The sequence below is a fragment of the Sabethes cyaneus genome, chromosome 2, assembly GCF_943734655.1.
Source record: "Sabethes cyaneus chromosome 2, idSabCyanKW18_F2, whole genome shotgun sequence".
NCBI classification, from domain to species: Eukaryota; Metazoa; Arthropoda; class Insecta; order Diptera; family Culicidae; genus Sabethes; species Sabethes cyaneus.
In genome coordinates, this window is record NC_071354.1 from 218,268,222 (window position 1) to 218,288,433 (window position 20,212).

Here is a 20,212-nt window from a genome sequence, read left to right on the forward strand (position 1 = left end):
TACAACAACTACAAAACAGCTAAAATAGAAAAACTGATTTTAACGATTTTTCATTTATGAGAAATAGGATTTTTCTATCGTTGCCAAAGAGATAGAAGGTTACTGTCTTCAGCAACATTTCTTGTAATAATATGCTGTAAAACTTTGTAAAACACATCAATGTGTTATATTAAAACTGAAGAAAAATAATTTTTTTATTGCACTTTTAGGGGGATTAATCAAAATTTTAATTCCGCTGGACGACAGAAATTTTAATTTTAAGAAACTCTTCCAAAGGTTTGATAATCCTGAAACCAATTTTTCCCGCTCAAAGCTAATGCGCACCAAAAAAGGTTCATTGAGCCTTCGGTTGACCAATTGAGGGTTAAAATTTTAATTTTTAGTAGAAGTCTTCGATATTGCAAGTCTTGAATTTTGAAAAAAATTTCCCGATTTTGTCAGTATCCCCATTTTGTCAGCCCAAATTCAACATGGGGCTGATAAAATCGGAACATTACTGTAGATGTCAAGGTTTGCTAAAGATTCTACTTTTTTATCGGGTCTCATGACGAAAGGGGGTCTACTGTTTCGAACCATTTAAGGGAAAATCGACAGCCGCTTTTTATCAAATAGCTATCTTTTAATCGAGGTACCCCTTTTCTTCATATATTTAGTATTTTCGTGAATTTTGATGTCTTTTTTCTCAGTTTTTGGGGCTTCTTTGGTATTTTTTCGCTATCTTTTCGCTATCGTCGTATTTTGATTTTTTGTACTATATTTATTGCCTTTTCATTACTCATCACTTTTTTGTCATATTTTCATCATCTTTCGGTGTCTTTTCGCTGTCTTTTAATTGTTATTTTGACGTCTTTTTACATTTTCTTGCTGTCTTTTCGATACCTTTTCGTCATCATTTGTCATCTCTCTGTTGTGTTTTTGTTGTCTTTTCGTGGTCCTTTTTGCCTTCTTTTCATTCGTATTTTTGGCCTCTGCTTTTAGAATGTTGTGTCATTTCGGCTAGGTTTTGCTGTTTTTGTCATCTTTTTGTTGGTCTTTTGGCGTCTTTTCGTCATCATTTGCTTGTTTTTTTCTTAATTTTTTGCTACTAGCTGATTGCCCGATCTCACTCAGGGACCCTTTGTCACTCAGTCACTTGTACATCTGTTTTTGTAACAAAAACTCTCATAAAGCAAGACAAGAAACAACCTCTTTTTCATTTGAATTTGTCTACACTCTTTATCTGTTTCGCTCACATTGTCCCCCAACCACTTATAAATCTGTCTTCTTCTCGGTAATCTCTATAAATTGACACGAAGCCTTTTTACGTTTTTGAATTTTTGCCTTTTTAATGGCCACCCTATTCCCCCTTCCAGAAATAAAACAACTTGTACAACTGCTATCGTTCCAAATGCAAGAGAAATGCACCGCTTTACCCATTTGAGCGTTTCTCTCCCATTATGAGAGACCGTCTCCTTCTTTTGTCAACCCACCGGTGCTGATTCTTTTACAAAATGACAAACGACGTTTGGTGAAGAACAGTCCAGAAGTTCCGGAGCAATGGCGGAACATCCCAAGTAACAATTTGAGTTTTATTACACTCTTATAATGGTATTTAAGACCAAAATTGGTCATGAAAACCACCATAAGAGTACAATAAAACTCACGTTGTTGCTTGGGATACATTCAAAATCACATTCCTCGTCCTCCTACATGTCGGTTTCCTTGCTAGTCAGCTCCCCCTTCTGTCACGTAGCAAATTATGCATCGGTTTGCTCAACGAAAATCACTGTAATGGAAACGAAACAAAGGTTTATTTACCATATCCTCGGTGGAACCCCCCTTTTTTCTCAAAATCAGTTGTACAACTGCAATCGATTTAAATGCAAGAGAAATGCAACCTCTTTTGATTATTTTCATCTCCCCCCCCATCCCTTGTTAGAGATTCCCCCTTTTATCAGCTTCCCAGTGCTGATACCCTAATGTCAAGGAACATGTGTGCCAAGTTTGATGAAGAACCGTCCATCTGTTTCGGAGTTATGGCCTCCCCCCTGTTGCGAACCGCCCTCTCCTCTTATCAACCCCCCAGTGCTGATTCCCTTATATCAAGGAACACGTGTGCCAAGTTTGGTGGAAATCGGTCAAGGCGTTCTTGAGTTATGATAAAACATACATACAAACATACAAACATACTCATGCTCACTTTTATATATGTATAAGAAGAAGATATTTTCATCGACGTTTGTCGTCGTTTCACGGTTTTTGTTGTTGCCTTTTTATCGATTTTTTGCCATTTTTTCGTTGCCAAAGAACCAAACCAAAACTTTATTGATTTATTTTGCTATCTTTTCTTTGTCTGTATACATGTTTTCTGTGTTGTTGATTTTTTAACGACGTTTTATCGCATTTTTTTTGTGGTTATTTTTGTTTCGTGCTTTTGTCATATTTTCATACTATTTTCGTCATATTTCTATTGTGATTTTATGAAAATCTGTAGATACGAGCGCATCATGGGTATGAAATGGGGAAGGCAAACAAGACAGCGATCAACATAGCTCTTGCCATTTCAAGCCCCTACTTAGCGCCTTCACGCGGCCATACCCGGTAATGCTCTATTGAGTAGCTATAGTAAGCTAGGGGGCGAGATGCTGCGTGGTTCCCGGCTGCCTGATTTAAAAACTGCGAACTGGTTGGGCAGACGGCTAAGCCACACGACCAGGTAAGTCTAATATATCATTCTAATAATTTGTTTAGTTCTAGCTCATCAAGCACCTCCTACTGTACAGTGAAAACTTTGGCCGTGACAAGTTTAAATGATGCGCATGGGTATCAGAATGAAGAATTAAATTAATTATTGGATATTAGGTGCACTGATGCAAACTCAAAAGACGCAATTATATTTCATTACACGGATAACTGGTGAGATTGTTCTATTTTTGCTCATATATGCTCCACTTCATGTTATTTTTATATATTCATATTATATTCATTTCGTATATTTCTGGGTACATGAACACCTATGAAGATTGCGATAGTTGTTACGCATGCTCGTAAAGTAGGTGCTCAACTAACGTGCCCATTTCTACAATCGTAAGAACATGGCCAGGTGTATGGTGTACTTACGGGTACACCATATCAGCCACCCATGGTGCGTAGGGCTGTCTATGCTATGCTATGCTATCTGTAGATACGAGCGCATCATAAAATTTTTGGGCAGATGTTTCGACAAGCTGCGGTTAAAAGGTTTGTGTCATCACAGTTGATAAGGAGGTCGTCGTTAGTAGTTGCACTGAAGACGAACTTTCGTTCAAATGTAAGTATGAAAGGTCACCCGATTTCGGAGGACTATGGGAAGTGATTGTGAAATCGGCAAGGAAGCAATAGCGCTGTTGATTAAATTTAGATAAACAATTTAAGGGATAAATAATATTACGATATCATCACTGGCAAGCTACGTGCCTCACTTTCTCAAAAAAAAAAAAAAATTAACCCTCCGGTGCACAACGCCGCGAACTCGGTGGAAATCTTAATTTAACCCTTATAAGTTCTTGCTAGTTTTTTTTAAGTTAAAATATACTCATATCTACTTATTATACTCAAATTTATCAATTCTAATACATTAATTTATTTTTTGGCGTAATTTAACACAATTACTTCGTGCGTAATTTAAAAAAAAACATGTAAAATGAGAAAAAAACTAGCACATCAGAGGGATAATATAAAAAAAATATTAGCTGTATTCCGGAAGTCCGGAGTTGTCCTTGCAATAGCCATTATTATTTTACGATAAATGAGTTAACTGCGTCAACTAACAGAACGAATTAACTGATTGTCAAGATTTGGGATACGGAACGACTACCGAAGGAGTGGAAAGACGGGGTTAACTGCCCTATCTACAAAGGAGGCGATAAGCTGGATTGTGAGACCTACCGAGCGATCGCTATCCTGAATGCCGCCTACAAAGTGCTGTCCCAAGTCATCTTTCATCGACTATCACCAACAGCCAACAGATTTGTGGGAAGTTACCAGGCCGGTTTCATGGAGGGTCGGTCTACAATGGACCAAATCTTCACCATGCGGCAGATCCTCCAGAAGTGCCGCGAATTCCGAGTCCCCACCTATCACCTGTTCATCGATTTCAAAGCCGCATATGATAGCGTAAACCGACAAGAGCTATGGAAAATTTTGGACGAAAACGGCTTTCCGGTTTAGCATACTAGACTTATCATGGCTTCGATGCGAGAATCTCGGGTGGATTGCCGGACCCATTCGAATCTCGCAGGGGAATCCGACAAGGAGATGGTTTTTCTTGCCTGCTATTCAACATTGCGCTTGAAGGTGTTATAAAACAAGCGGCGATCGAAATGCGGGGCACGATTTACTATAAATCCAGTTAATTTATCTGCAATGCCGACGACGTGGATGCTGTCGGCAGAACATTCGAGGCGGTGGAAGATCAGTACACCAGACTAAAACGCGAAGCAGTGGGTCATTTTAACTTTAGCTGCTAATTTCCGTTTTAATATCACATAATGATTGATCAAATTATTAGTACTACTAAGTGAGTAACAATCACTTAGTATAATATTAATATTCATATATATTTGAGAATATGTTGAAATGCATGAAAATTAAGTTCGAATTGAAGCTCTATGGTATCGAAATGGGTATTACAAAAGTTTAGTTCTAGGTGAAGAACTAACGATTAACGACGGCATATGACCGATGCTTTAAGTTTAGATCAATGTTTGGATTCAAAATTCGAGGAATCACTTTCCTTTGGATCCAAACGAGCAACGCCAATTGTATTATTCTCCTGCAGATCGAGATGCCGGACAAAGAAAGCTACCATCTAATGGAATTGAGTTATCTTCAGGAAAAAAATCCATTTGGAAATATTTTATAAAATAAAGTTACATAACTCAGTTGATGATTGGAAGAGCTATTTGCAATATAAATCAATTTTCCACGGAACTGACTTCGGCAGGAAATTTATTGCGTGAAGACAAAGGTTTTCTTTTTATTCGATTATAATTCAATTGTGGTCAACTTGAGCGGATGGAAGCCTGCTGACGTGCATTATCAGACCACAGACGGTCATAGCGAGAAGGGTAAACAAAGAGATCAAGTCTAGACGCCTAAAGGATAAATATAAGTGAAGAGAAAACCAAATGAAACCAAATTTAATTTACGGAAGGTAGACTGTTCGCAAGTGAAATATTGCGTCCTGAGTGCCTATGGTGGGCAATAGTTCTACCTATAACATCAATGGGTAAACAGTAGTAAAATGCCTGGCGTAAGTAACGAATAAGGCTTTAGGAAAGATTGAACTGTAATATCTGAATTATTTTTTTCTAAAAACTTCTCTTGAAAACACTCGTAGGTATAGAATAAAACAAAAATATGTCTTCACATTCCTTCTCCATCTAAATCGGTTGGTGTTAATTTTTTTCCATACACGAAATCATATCCAACGGTAATATATTTAGCTTTAGTTGACACCTAAACTATATTCCAACTAACGAACTTAAAAACACATGTTTTATCACATAATAAACTCCAACCGGGAGCCCAGCACAGAGCTCCGCTTAGTGAGGCATTTAAATGTGTTCATGCGTCATTCACAGTGTCAGGATTTTTCTCTACCACGGTAATCACACCTCCGCCTATGCCAGCCTGTGCCATCACATCACATCACAACATAACAGTCCGATGAAAACACGCTATACGGTATAACATGGCACATAAGGAAAAAGACAAACTGTACCAACGGTGGGATTATTCAAATCTGATTTCACATTGTTTGCAAATTATTCAGTGCCGAGTTCATTCTGTTCGCCCTGCCTGGTAAGCAATCAAGCAAGCAAGGAGACCACCCGAAAAAGTTAACCCGTCCGTCTCCGTGTTGTTGGTGTTGATTTTATCGAAAACATTCCATGCCCGAATCGTTCGTCTAACACGAACTAATAAAAATTTTCTAAATTTCCCAAACCATATCGTCTCGGAGTAACCCTAGTTGAATGAGATTAACTATGTATGGAATACATGCAGCTCCCACGTTTCCCCTTAATGAGACACGAACTGGCGCAAAAGCTGCTGCGAGACATTATGAGACAGCAGCGACGGCAGTGTACACGAGCTAAACAGCTAACTAGCTTCCCTGGCGGGAACGGTGGGTAAGGTAAGAGCAGGCATCATTGGAGGGTACGGAGAAATGACATGGTTTTACACATGCATTGCCTCCGGGCGGTGCGGTGGTGGCGGCGGTTTGGCAAGGCGCCGCCTTCCACCGTCGCAACAACAAAGCGGATTAATTATTTTATGTAATTAAAATTTTTACAATCCTTTTCAATTCTGGATTACTTTCGCCAGCAGCAGCAGCAGCCGTCTCGGCTGGGGCCATTTGCCGTGTGGCTTGGCTTAGCACGGGATGTGGATGGAAGAGCAGTGTGATGTGTGCTGTATTTAAAATAACTGAGAATGGCACATGTGTGTACGACGACGTCATCGTCGTCGTTGTCGTCGCCGTGGTTGGTTACCGAAGCAGCAGTTGTTTTGTCAGGCAACACCAAATATTGATAGTATACATTTCCCGGTGATCGTCTGCGGGTTGTTGTGGGTGGTAGTGAATGGTGTAAGGTGGATGATACTTACATTGCTCCCACGTAGAGAGAGTCCCGTTCCTCGTCCAGGTGAAACGTTCGATAGTAGAACTTCCCGCACTGGAACTCTCGCACATGGTCTGAAATGGAAAAGAACAGAAGATCCGGATTATGTAAGTGGTTTAATGAGAACTGAACCATGCTAATGTTTTGTTTGTCATTTTTTTCTCTCCAGTATCGGGTCATTACCGACAGTTGGAGTAAACTATTTCATTGTGTACGGGAATGGTGTGGCGACAGCAGAATAAACTATGGTTCAGAAAAATGTTATTTTTCCAGTGAATGGATTAGACTGCATTAGCCTCAACATTTAGAATAAACTTAACGAGAGTAACCAATTAGAACATCATTCTAATACTGCAATTTGTCCTGGTGGACAAGTTTTTTCGAAATCCGTTCCGCGCTTGGATCAGAAAAGAAACCTGGCCGGGAGCTGGAACCGGTAATTTGGCCTCTGAGAGACATGAGATGGTCGCCAATCGCTATTTTGTCAATTACTGCTGTTTTTGATAGACAACATGATTCATTCATTCATTCATTCATTTATTCATTGTCCAGTAGCTTAAGACATAAATCTTTTAAAAATTTGCTACCTCCGATTACCAACAGTTATTACACAATTTTACAACTTAATTAACTATCATACTACTACAACTACATTATCAGGATTTTTCCCTCGAATTAAAAATAAAATTAGTCTCGGTTCCAAAAGTCGATGCAGCCTCTCTTGAAATTTGCTTCCGACGATGATCGTTTAACAGCGGGCGGTAACGAATTCCAATTTACCACGCCTCGAACAAACAATGAATTTGCGTAGATTTTTGGTGTTTTATGGGCTGGAACTACCAAACTCTGCAAACTGCGTCCACGGGTTTGGATAAGCCTCCTGTGTAGATTACTAGGAGACTGTGTTTTTAACAGATTCCTCAGGAAAACCCATGACCGATAAGCATAAAAGCATTGTAAAGGGCACCCAATGAGGTTCTGCTGAAGGTGACTCACATGGTCATAGCGGCTCAATCCGTGCACAAATCTCACGCAACAGTTTAATGCGACACGCAGACGATTTAAGGAGCTTGCGCTGGGACGAATGTGCAGAACATCGCCAAACAGGAAATGCGGCAGGATCAGGGATTTGAACAGATTCAGCTTGGTGGCAGTCGGTGCGGAGGGTGTGCAGCAATACAACGTTCGTAGACTAGCATAAATCTTTCCGCATTGCTGCGCTATCAGGCCATCCCACTGCAAATCATTTTGGAAGATAAAACCTAGGTTGCTGGCACTTTCTGACCATTCGATGCTTTGACCATCCAGTACAAGTCCAGGTGCTGACAAATCGGTACCTCCGACTCTACGACGTCGACTTGCGATGAATAGAGCTTTACTCTTGGCTGGATTCACAAGAAGTTCATTTCGTCGTGACCAATCCGCAACTCGTTCCAGATCAGCATTCACCATTCTGACTAATTCGCGCGAACAAGGGCCAAGCTTACCGACATAGAGCTGCACATCGTCGGCATACATTTGAATAGAACAGTACTTTATCACCGTAGGCAGATCATTTATATGGCAGCAAAAAAGTAATGGGCCAAGCACTGAGCCTTGAGGAACGCCAGACGGCACTTCCATGGAACGTGAGCAGCGATCACCACAGCAAACTGTCTGTTGTCTTCCAAGCAGGTACGATTTCATCAGACTCACGGCAGCGGAGGAAAAGTTGAACTGAGTACTCAGCTTGGTCAGTAGCTTACTGTGCGGAATTGTATCCAAAGCCTTTGAGAAATCGAGCAGTAGCAATATACCGGAACCTTTTTTATCGACAATGGATGCTAAATCGTCATACACTCGAAGAGCTGCGGTTTTGATGCTATGTCCCCGGCGGAAGCCAGCCTGATAGTCCGTTAGCAAGCCATTACCTTCTATGTAGAACGTCATTTGCTGTTTAAGAAGCTTCTCAAAAGCCTTCGACAACGCACAAAGTATGCTGATAGGTCGAAGATTACTGATGTCGTTCAAACGAGCCTTTTTCTTCAATGGTAAAACTTTTGCGTGTTTCCAAGAGTCAGGAAATGTGGAGCCCTCGATAAACATATTAAACAAATATGTAATGTGTTGCACGACTAGCGGTAGGATGATCTTCGCAAATTTAATGGGCAAGCCGTCCATTCCGACGGCGTTCGACTTGATGTCACAGATGGCGTTGACGACTTCCCAGTCGTGCACTGGTTGAAAACAGAAACTGTATGGTGATCCTAATTCGGAGCTTACGGGTATTTCTCCCCGGCGGGAACTGTTTGTAAAGTTGGCTGAGAAAGCACGATTTACATCATCTGGATCGAAATCACATGACCCAGAGTGTTTATCCTTACCGACTCCAAGACTCTTTAACCGTTGCCATAAGGTTTTCGACGGAGTGTTGCAGTTCAAAAAACGATTCAGATACTCCTGCTTGGCTCGAGTAATTTTCGTGTTAGCGCGATTTCGCAGTGCCTTGTAGTGATGCCGCTTCATGTCTTTCAAATACGTTGGAGCTTGCAGCCAATCCTTGTACGCTAAGTCACGCTCGAGCAGGGACTGACGTACACTGTCCGTGAACCACGGATTATAGCGACGGCGATTTGTACTAGCACGAAGAGGGATGCACAAATCATGCACTCTTTTAATGTGTTCATTGAAAAATTCCATGGAAACGTTCGGGTTTTCCAGCGCGTAGAAATGGTTCCAGGGGATAGTCAGAATTTCGTTTTCTAAGATATGTGGATTTAAATTGGCGTAGTCTCGATAAGTACGCAAACTGGAGGACCGTGTAACGACAAAATCGACTGACACAAAAATCAAATCATGTTGTGATAACCCAGGAAAGCTGACTTGTCCAAATCGCAAGACCTTTTCGTTTCTGTTGGTTAGGAAAAGATCTAGCTGCGAGCATCCTCCACCATGGAAAAATGTTGGTTCATCGCTGACTGATGATAGAGAAAACGTACGAACGTGATAAAAATGGAATTTGTAATCCTGAATCCAACATTGCTGCTGCACCGGCTAGCCAAGGGAACGACAAGTTTTGGTTGTACCTGTCTAACATTCATCCGGAGGTCAGTGATGAAACGGTTACGAATATGGTGCATTCGAATTTAAGAACCAACGATGCTACGGTAATCAAACTCGTTCCTCGCGGAAAAGATTTACGTACCCTTAGTTTTGTATCTTACAAAGTCGGGATGACAGAGGAACTGAAATCAAAAGCAATGTGTTTGGATACATGGCCATCTGGTATAAGATTTCGGCAGTTTGAGGACACTGGTAAAAAACGTGATTTTTTACGGCCAGTACTGCTGAACCCGTTACACTCGTCAACATCAGTGACTCCGGCAATGGACATGTACACGGAAAGAAATCTGTTTCTGTTTTCATGAATAAAAAATCATGAAAACAAACAGCTTGAAATTTCATGAAATCATTACCATGACCCATGATTTCATCAGTAAACCGACAAATATCATGAACTATAACAAGTATTTCATGAATATTGTTCATAATCGCTTCAAGCGTTACACGAACTGTCAAATCGGGTCTTTAAAGTCACAGCAGCCAGTGAAATTTGTTGGTAAATTAAAAGCAAGTGACAATTCGGTTCTTTTAAATAAAGAACTGCAGTTTTTGTCTTAGTTCCCAATGGGAACTTCCCATCGCTAATAAGCAAAAAAAGCGAAAGTTTGGCTGTGTGTTAAAAGAGTTAAAAGTGATTTATAGTGATGAATAATGAAAAATCTTCTTCCATGGTTGAGGTTATGATATCCGATATTCTGAATATAGAAATTAACCGATCGGTCCGTTTTAATGGCGCCAGTTCCGGTGAGGTGACAATGACGGCTGCTTTTCCAGACGCCGCAAGTGAAGTGTTGTGATGAAAGAAGAACCTGCGCGTAGACATCATCGATGCAGTCAAGGAGGCAGAAAAGGAAACCCCTCCATTGACGTTTGCAGCAGCAGCAACAGGAATATCGTAAGAAACCGGCAATAGCTTCTGCACCAGCGATGAATCTGGTCTAAATGTCGCTTGACGGCTTAGGATCAACCTATTCAGTAGATAGTATTCTATCTCCCACCAAGTATAGCAATAACTAGGTTTGGTCCGGCTCCGGACGCTTCTGAAGCAATTCCTAATCCATCGATCGATCGGACGATCTAGGCAACTCTGGCAATATACCATAATTTGTGGCATTCGTGGCATACGTAGCATGCTACATATTGCCAAAAAAATTGTCCAATCTAAGCCCAATCCTCAACCTTTGTATCGCGGAAATTTATCAACGTTTTATTCCGCGGGGAACTGGTGTGGGTATTGTTTATCCGCTTATCGCAGTCGGATCAATACAAAATCACTACCAAAATAAGTGGTAAAATCTGTATAAACACAACCAGAAATTAAAAACAGCGACCATGACTTTTTAGCAATCGATTTTTGTTAAAAGTTCATGTAAATAAACTAGGCAGATTTGTCATTTGACAGCTAAATAGCGTCATCGTGATTTCGAGATTTTAATCCAGAAGTGCATGATTTCATGCGTAAAATTCTGCTTACCAGAAATTTCATTCATGGTTCTTAGTTGAAAGATTCATGATTTCACTACTTCGCGTGCAAAATAGTAACGCTCAGGTTGCGTTACGATAAAGAATAGTATGAAATCATGAATATTATTCATGGTGTATAATCATAACATGAAAATACACTAGATTCTTGAATTCATGAGCCATTTTTCGCATAAAGGAGATTAAATTTGTACCCGTGTAGGTGTTAATCTTAGTCCTACAGAACCAGCTGAAGCCTCGCCTTGTCCTAACCCTCACCGTGCCCGTCCATTAACAATTTTGTATCACGTCATCGCACTAACGGAAACGTGGCTCGCATGTGATATAATTAACTCTGAACCCGGATTCGAACCCACAACACCCGCCAGGGCATGTGGTTCGCTGGTAGTTGTACCTTTGAACCATAGAGGCGCTGGACTCAAAGGTACAAAGGACTGGGTTCAAAGGTACAAGTACCAGCGAACCACATGTCCTGGCGGGTGTTGTGGGTTCGAATCCGGTTATAATCTCAGATTATAGCTTGGTTCGACTCATGCACCTTCCAGCATTGGACAAAAGGTAGGAGTCAAAATGACTACTTGTCAAGCATAGCTACCAATACCCCCCGCCCTTCCTTTCCGCTCTTCCCCCCCTTCACCAAAAAATTTTCATTTCTTTCCCCTACCATCCCTTCATCAATTGTAGAACCATCGTTTCAAAAAAATATTAATTTATATGTATGACCTCATTTCAAGGTCAAGACTAAAAACTTGAGATTAGTCTAAAATTGTAGATAATAACTAATTCTATAAATGTCAAATTTTGCTTGACTGAGACGGAACTGTCAAATGAATGTGGATTGAGTCCAAGTAATCGTGGCATCCCTGGTCGAGAGGCACTTTTAGTCCCAGTCCCAGTCCCAGTCCCAGTCCCAGTCCCAGTCCCAGTCCCAGTCCCAGTCCCAGTCCCAGTCCCAGTCCCAGTCCCAGTCCCAGTCCCAGTCCCAGTCCCAGTCCCAGTCCCAGTCCCAGTCCCAGTCCCAGTCCCAGTCCCAGTCCCAGTCCCAGTCCCAGTCCCAGTCCCAGTCCCAATCCCAGTCCCAGTCCCAGTCCCAGTCCCAGTCCCAGTCCCAGTCCCAGTCCCAGTCCCAGTCCCAGTCCCAGTCCCAGTCCCAGTCCCAGTCCCAGTCCCAGTCCCAGTCCCAGTCCCAGTCCCAGTCCCAGTCCCAGTCCCAGTCCCAGTCCCAGTCCCAGTCCCAGTCCCAGTCCCAGTCCCAGTCCCAGTCCCAGTCCCAGTCCCAGTCCCAGTCCCAGTCCCAGTCCCAGTCCCAGTCCCAGTCCCAGTCCCAGTCCCAGTCCCAGTCCCAGTCCCAGTCCCAGTCCCAGTCCCAGTCCCAGTCCCAGTCCCAGTCCCAGTCCCAGTCCCAGTCCCAGTCCCAGTCCCAGTCCCAGTCCCAGTCCCAGTCCCAGTCCCAGTCCCAGTCCCAGTCCCAGTCCCAGTCCCAGTCCCAGTCCCAGTCCCAGTCCCAGTCCCAGTCCCAGTCCCAGTCCCAGTCCCAGTCCCAGTCCCAGTCCCAGTCCCAGTCCCAGTCCCAGTCCCAGTCCCAGTCCCAGTCCCAGTCCCAGTCCCAGTCCCAGTCCCAGTCCCAGTCCCAGTCCCAGTCCCAGTCCCAGTCCCAGTCCCAGTCCCAGTCCCAGTCCCAGTCCCAGTCCCAGTCCCAGTCCCAGTCCCAGTCCCAGTCCCAGTCCCAGTCCCAGTCCCAGTCCCAGTCCCAGTCCCAGTCCCAGTCCCAGTCCCAGTCCCAGTCCCAGTCCCAGTCCCAGTCCCAGTCCCAGTCCCAGTCCCAGTCCCAGTCCCAGTCCCAGTCCCAGTCCCAGTCCCAGTCCCAGTCCCAGTCCCAGTCCCAGTCTCAGTCCCAGTCCCAGTCCCAGTCCCAGTCCCAGTCCCAGTCCCAGTCCCAGTCCCAGTCCCAGTCCCAGTCCCAGTCCCAGTCCCAGTCCCAGTCCCAGTCCTAGTCCCAGTCCCAGTCCCAGTCCCACGAAATTGTTGATAGCACCATTGATTGATAGATTGATTTGAAGTGTAATTGTCTTACAACTAACATGAGGAGACCCAGTTAAAATATCAATTAGCTAACGTCCTCTGCATCCTACTAATTCCTTTTGACACTCTACTTTACAGCTATTTGCATACTTTGCAACAGAAATACAATTGAAACCATGTATAGAATTGCAAGCAACTAACTGACGCAAAACAGCAAATGAAACACTCAAAAACTATTCTCGGATAAGACAGGCGCTGATTTTTCTCGCTTTGAGAATTGCTGCGTCACGTCACTAGCACAAATATACCTTCAATTAAAGAAAAGGGGTAGTTTTACACTTTGACAAAATTGTTTCCTTTCAGGACATCAAATTGGACTAGGTTAAATGTTTAAACGATAAAATTGATTGAAGAAAAGGGGTGGCTTTGAACTCAGGCGTACTTCGTAAGCACAGATATCCAAATTGATATAGGTTTAAACGTCGTAAAGAGTCTTCGATCTGTTGGGACGGGAGAGTTTTGTTGCCTTTTTTTTGTAAAAGGAAACCACACTAAAAAGATGGCGTGTTTAATTGTCGTCCCTGTCTGTGAAGTAAGGCAATCACGAAGAAAATGTATGGGGAATTTGACATTGAAGCTTTTCGAAATGGAAATAGAAATAGTAATAAAAACTACATAATTGCTGCATCTATTATAAATAGATTGGTGTGAAAATCATCAAAATCCATTTATAATTGGCAGAGCTTTTCGCGTTCAAAATCTCTCAGTTGTTTTGGAATTACCCCCTGCACCAGCTACCTTCCTGAGAGAAGAAGTCCTGCGTTAAAAATGAGAAATAATGTTGAAACTTTTGAATGATTTTGCTTACCCCGAAACAGCCAAGAATTACCCACCAAAATCAGGCAAATTTTCAACTTTGAAATGCTATTGCATCAGAGCTTATATACTTAATGTGATATTTATTGTCGAATTATATCTATTTGCCTTCAAAATGGTGTTACACAATGAATTTACAAAACAAAAGAGTTATTTCTTTTAGGGTAAGTCTATTTCACCACTCAGCACTTTGCTAGCGCTATTAAAAACTTCTGTTTGCTCATACAGTCACCCCAGTATTACGGGCCACCCAGTATTATGGGCCAATCCATGCTTTACGTTAGTTTTATACATAGAAAACTAATATTCAACCTTGACAGCAATACACTTAGTTCTAATGTGCTAATTTTCCTAGTTTTCCGATAACTGTCAGTAGGCTCCAATCGACCGTCGATTTGTTGTTATTTTTGCGGTTGTTATAAAAAGTCGGTAGTGAATTATAAGCTGAATAGCGGCGTAAATTTTTATGTCTGGGCGCAAAATGGATGGGAATCGAAGGAATAGGTATGTATTCATTGAATTACGGTGAAACCACCTAGTCATTCATTTTCCGCTTTAATATACGAAGTTAAACAATAGCCCATAATACTGGGAGCAAAATTAACTTTTCCCAGTATTATGGGTCAAGCATATAGATCAACAGTATTCGCTGTTTTTGATTAAAATTGTAATTTGTTTTCAGTAAAACGAAAAAACGTGCAAGGAAAATCAATATACAGAAATCGAAGCACTATGATCCTGATACATTGCATCACGCTCTTGATCTAGCAAGACAAACCGAAAAAGTTCAGGAAGTTGCAAGGGATCACAATCTACCGTAGAGAGTTCCGCGTTAATTTTGGAAACTATCCAAAAAAAATACGCTAGGACCAAATACTTTTCCTCTTCCTGAACTTACTTACTTTACTTAGTTGGCTAGCCGTCCTAAGACAAAGCCTGATGAACAAAGTTTCTCCAATGCATTCGGTTGCGGGCCAACGCTCTCCAATTCTCCAATTCGGACACCGTGAACTCTCCACCAGATCTCGCTCCTAGTCCGACCATCTTGCTCACTGCGCCCCTGGTCATCTTATTTCTAGCGGTTTTAAAGAAAATACCATCTTTACAGAATAGTTGTCCGGCATTCTTACAACTTGTCCTGTCTATCGTATCCGTTTAGCTTGGCGCTTTTTGTATACTTGATTTGCCATGGTCTCTATGGCTTCACGTTGATGAAGCTCTCTGTGTGATTCGAATGAATTTGACAATCCATTCGAAATCCGAACACAGAATTTAGTACCATCCATCATAGATTGAATCAGTTTGATGAGCTTCCTGAAGAAGAAGCTAAAATTGAATCTAACCTTACCTCACTCAGACAGTTGCTGAGTTCAGTACAAGATACAACAAGATCCCTAAATCGCGAGAATTACACACACACACAGACACACGAGCACGTGCGTTTTTCTCCAATAAAACCAATTTTGTTTCACTGACCCATAATACTGCGAACATTGACCCATAATTCTGACCAGGTTTAAAGGTGACCCATAATACTGGGAATGGAATATGCTTACATTTTGTTGTTCTGCAAAAAAGTCTGGGATTTTGGAACAAGATTGCCTACAGGACATCAATTTATGAAATATTTATAACCAATTAAGTTAAAAATAAACTGTAAATTAGTTAAATCTGTGTTTTTACCAATAATTTTATAGCTTCATCATGCTTAACTGGCCTATAGTACTGGGATGACTGTATTTATGAAATTTATCTGAGCTGTTGAGAAAATTTGCTAACAGTTTCATAAAATAATATTTGTTTTGTGATGCTTGGTTCAAGAGCCATGAATTTTCGAAATAAAATAAACCTTCTAATATTTTAAACTTTGTAAATAGTTGTACTGGGACTATCCGGAAATGTTCCGGAATAAGTTATCGTTGTGGGAAATCGCCAGCATCGAACATGAACAATGACTTATCATGCGACACCTCAAATTACGCCAGAATTTAAAAACTAGATCAACTAAAGTCAGATCAACTACCTAGCGTTACGTTAGTTATATCTGGACAAGTTCCGGGGACTTGCGGGAACCCTTAGGGAAGTCAATAATACAATGTGGTACCGTCAAACGGGGTAACTTGCAACAGCGGGGTAACATGCAACAACACTAGATCGATCCAATTTACTGTACTTTTTGATCTGTTACTTCAATTTTTAATCTATATCAGTCACTGAATCTTGTTGTTAACAGTTCAAAGAAGCCATAGATGTTGTGCCATAGACTGTTATGTTGATTTTCTGCTGTTTTGGTGCTTTTAAAAAATTCCACAAAATGGTGTCAAATTCATTGTCAATTTTTCGTCAGTAAAACGTTTGTGTCGCCCACAGGCACTTCAAATAAAAGAAGCCTAATATACATTTTTTATAGCAAAATGAACAATAAGGAAACAAAATAATCGATTTATGATGACTAGTTTTGTTTATCTTACTTGTTACCACATTATTCGTAAAACAAGTACTTAAACGGGGTAACTTGCAACAGCTGGTAGATATAAAAAGCTGTGTTCCGTTAGCTTCAAGAGGCAAGTTATCATTTAATTTTGCATCAAACAATACTAAAGCACACCTGAAGAGTGTAAGATACTTTCGGTAAGTCGGAAATATGCCAGTTTTTCTCTGGAAATACTGAAAATGGCCATAGAAGAGGCCAAAAAGAAAATAACTTCACTGGGAGAATCGGCCAGCAATATGACTGTGTCTAATTACGATCACTCGCAGAGGTTGGAAAACTCGCAAAATGAATATATACGCCGAGCATCGGCAAACGGTTTTTATCATGATAAAACAGCTACGCGAGTGGTTCAATTCGCCTATAACAATGAGCATCATACACTCACGCTTCATAGCATCGCTGAATATACGAATATCGTGAGCAACGCAAAAGTGCAAATTACTGCTTTCTGGTGCTTGTAAAGCCACTAACACTACTTTAAACTATTCCCTTTTCGTGGTAATATTATTTTGAATACTTTCTGGCGTCCCCGGACATTCTATATCCGATAAATCGAACCAACTCAATGTTCAATATTCAATTTTTGAACGAATTCTGATGTTCACATTGAGGTTCTGTTCGTGATAAAATTCAAAGCTGATGCGTGCATTATCGCCGAGGCAGGCGAATAGTGTGTGTTCATGAGGGATGTTCATCGATTCAAACGATCACTTTTTTGCGAATTCTCCAACCACTGATCACTCGTAACGTAATGAACATTTATATATTCCGTAACCAAGATATCGATGATTTTGAATTCTCCCGCTCTATTTCATGACGTGATTTTGCATAGTGGATATAGGACGTGTCATGCGTTACTACACAACTCCCGCTTCCCTAAATGCGTGACGTAATATGTGAATGGTCGTTAAAGAAGGCAGCTCTAAAGGATCCAGACAAGGAATATCGACTGCATGAATAATATAAAAAGTTATTTCTGTAATTTCCGTTACGGGGCTCATGCATTTTTTTCACCAACGTGACTTAGGACATTTATGCGTATATTCATAGCAAAAGCATTAAAAATCGCAAGTCGGATTATCATTTGCATATTCAAGTCAAAAGAATTTCATACAAATCTTTAAATTCGTTCAATTTCCAAAAAATATTGCTTGTTGCAAGTTACCCCGTTTAAGGGGTTACCAGTAACAAATTAGTTGAAAAATTCTACAACAGCCAATATTGATCGCATATTTTTTCTCAATATGTGAAATTGTTCTATACTAGACCTAATAACTTTGTGTTAATTAAATGTCCTCAAGTACTACGGATAAGTTTTCACTTGCACTCATAGTTGAGAACTATTGCAAGTTGCCCCGTTTGACGGTACTTATTTGACAATAAAGACATGTTCAAAATTGGACATTGGATATTTTAAAAGTTTTAGTGTGTTTTGAGGTGTCGTATGATGAGTTTTTGTTCATGTTCGAAACTGGTCATTTCCTAGGGGTTTCCGGACTCCCCCAAACATGTCAAGATGTGACCAATCCTGACCCTAGATAGCAGATTTGGCTTCCATCGATCTAGTTATTGAATTCTAGAGTGATTTAAGGTGTCGCATAATAACTTTCTGTTCATGGACGAAACTGGCCACTTGTCTGGATGTTTCCGAAAGTTCCCGGAACTTGTCCAGATATAACTAACGTGGCGCTAGGTAGTTTATCTGACTTTGATTGATCTAGTTTTTAAATTGTGGCATAATTTGAGGTGTCGCATGAAAAGTATTTGTTCATGTTCGCTACTGGCCATTTCCCACAGGGATGACTTAATCCGGAACATTTCCGGATAGTCCAAATACAGCGTAAAACTCCTATAATGGTCGCTAATCGGCACATGTTGCATAAAAAATCAATACCGCCTGTGATTTACGATCCTTTTGGAAGTGCCATTGAAGATTTTTATTTACTTTATATGAGAAATCTGGCCTTTAAAATTTTGTAACTCAAAAATAAAAATTCGTCGATCGATTTTTTAAAATATTGCCTCAGAGTGTAGTATGGCAATTCAAACCAACTGGGATTTTCCGTTTAAATGACCTATTTTATTTTTTTATAACGGTATTTTGAACACCGTGGCCTATTTTCTTTATGACGCCAAATACTGCCATCTCTTACAGCAACTTATATTGAGCAGATTGAATACTACTGCAAGCAGATTTCAGAGTCTGCCTACTTTCTAGAGGCAAGAATATTTGCGAATCCTGGACGGACAATGCACCGACTGGTGAAATTTACTATGAGCTTAGTGGTCTTAAGAGTATAGATTCCAGACTTTTCCAATATGTAAAGCATGAGAAAAAATGTCAGCGTTCATTGCAGATAGAGCAGAGCAAAACTGGAAAAGCAAATTAGTTCCTCTTCTGCGCATTGCAGTAAAATGCTGTTTATCACAATCAAAATCAATATCATTAAAGAGTTGTTCATCAATACGGTGAGAGAAAATAACGTTCCTTCACTGTAATAATAGATTTATTTCAAAAGGTTTAACGCAACCTGGTTATAACCATGTTCAAATGCAGGAAGTGTTTACGACTAAGTTCTTCCAAAATGATGGAGACTTTCTTTTTACTTTGTTCAAAATGTGACTTAATACCGACCAAATGACTTATTGTACAGATAACGTAAAGGTTCAACGGGAGTCATAGCACATTGCCTCTCAAACTCAAGCGATGAGTGAATGTTCAGATATCAAACTTATGCTTTCATCAGCCTTATATAGCTAGGCAGTCGAGTTTTGCAACTGTTTGATCATCGTAACACAAAACTGCCGTGGGGACCAATGGAGTCGATTTCGCTACTTCGGGCAACTTGAAATAAGCGACAAGCCTATTCATGGTACAAGTGGTCGCATCCAACTCTCAACGGCAGACCTCTTGAAGCCGAAAAGCACTTGACACGCCCGAAAAACATACACCTTCCGAAATTTCACCACACCACAGACTATCGCACGTTTCGTTTTGGGTTCGGTGCCGGAAGGGCAGGAAGGCATTTTGGCCTGATCGCACACAGTAGTCAGTGAATCAAAATATGCTAGAACATCCTGCGGATGGCACCACCCTGCCCCATCCATCCTGCCCGTTCAGTTCATATCCTAATCAGTTTTCAGTTTACTGCGGAAACCTCACCAGTGCTGAACATGACACTTTCCGACTGTTAGTACGTACACGTGTTTGTGTCTTCTGTCAACAGCCTGGACCACATCTCGACGACGGTAATTTTATATTTCATTCAACCGAGTGGCAAAAACTTTCACCATTCCAACGGTTTTCCTCAAATTGCTTGCCCCTTGCAAGAGATTCGCACGTCGGGTTACGATCGTGAGTAAACATTTGCATTCCAATTTACCCGTCCACGCCCCGCCGATTCCCCAGTCCAGACTCCGTAGACAATACCTACACTTCGACCGGGCCGAGGATATGATTGCCCGGAAGAGCGGTGAAAGTGCCACCCACTCAAGGAACCAAAAGCAACTCTGCTGACTGCCTGCCTGCCTGCTTGCCAGCCAGCGTGCGCGCGCTCGATGTCGGCTAATCAAAATTCAAGTAGCGTAGCGG

At 41.2% G+C, this 20,212-nt stretch overlaps 1 protein-coding gene across 1 annotated transcript in view; it reads right to left on the reverse strand.

Annotated features, from left to right (window-relative positions):
- The window catches only part of LOC128738390 (semaphorin-2A), a 195,322-nt gene that overhangs the window by 87,705 nt on the left and 87,405 nt on the right, over positions 1 to 20,212 (reverse strand). Inside the window, exon 3 of the mRNA XM_053833474.1 lies at positions 6,631 to 6,718. Within this exon, the coding sequence (XP_053689449.1) occupies positions 6,631 to 6,718 (88 nt within the window). The remainder of the gene's footprint in view (positions 1 to 6,630; positions 6,719 to 20,212) is intronic.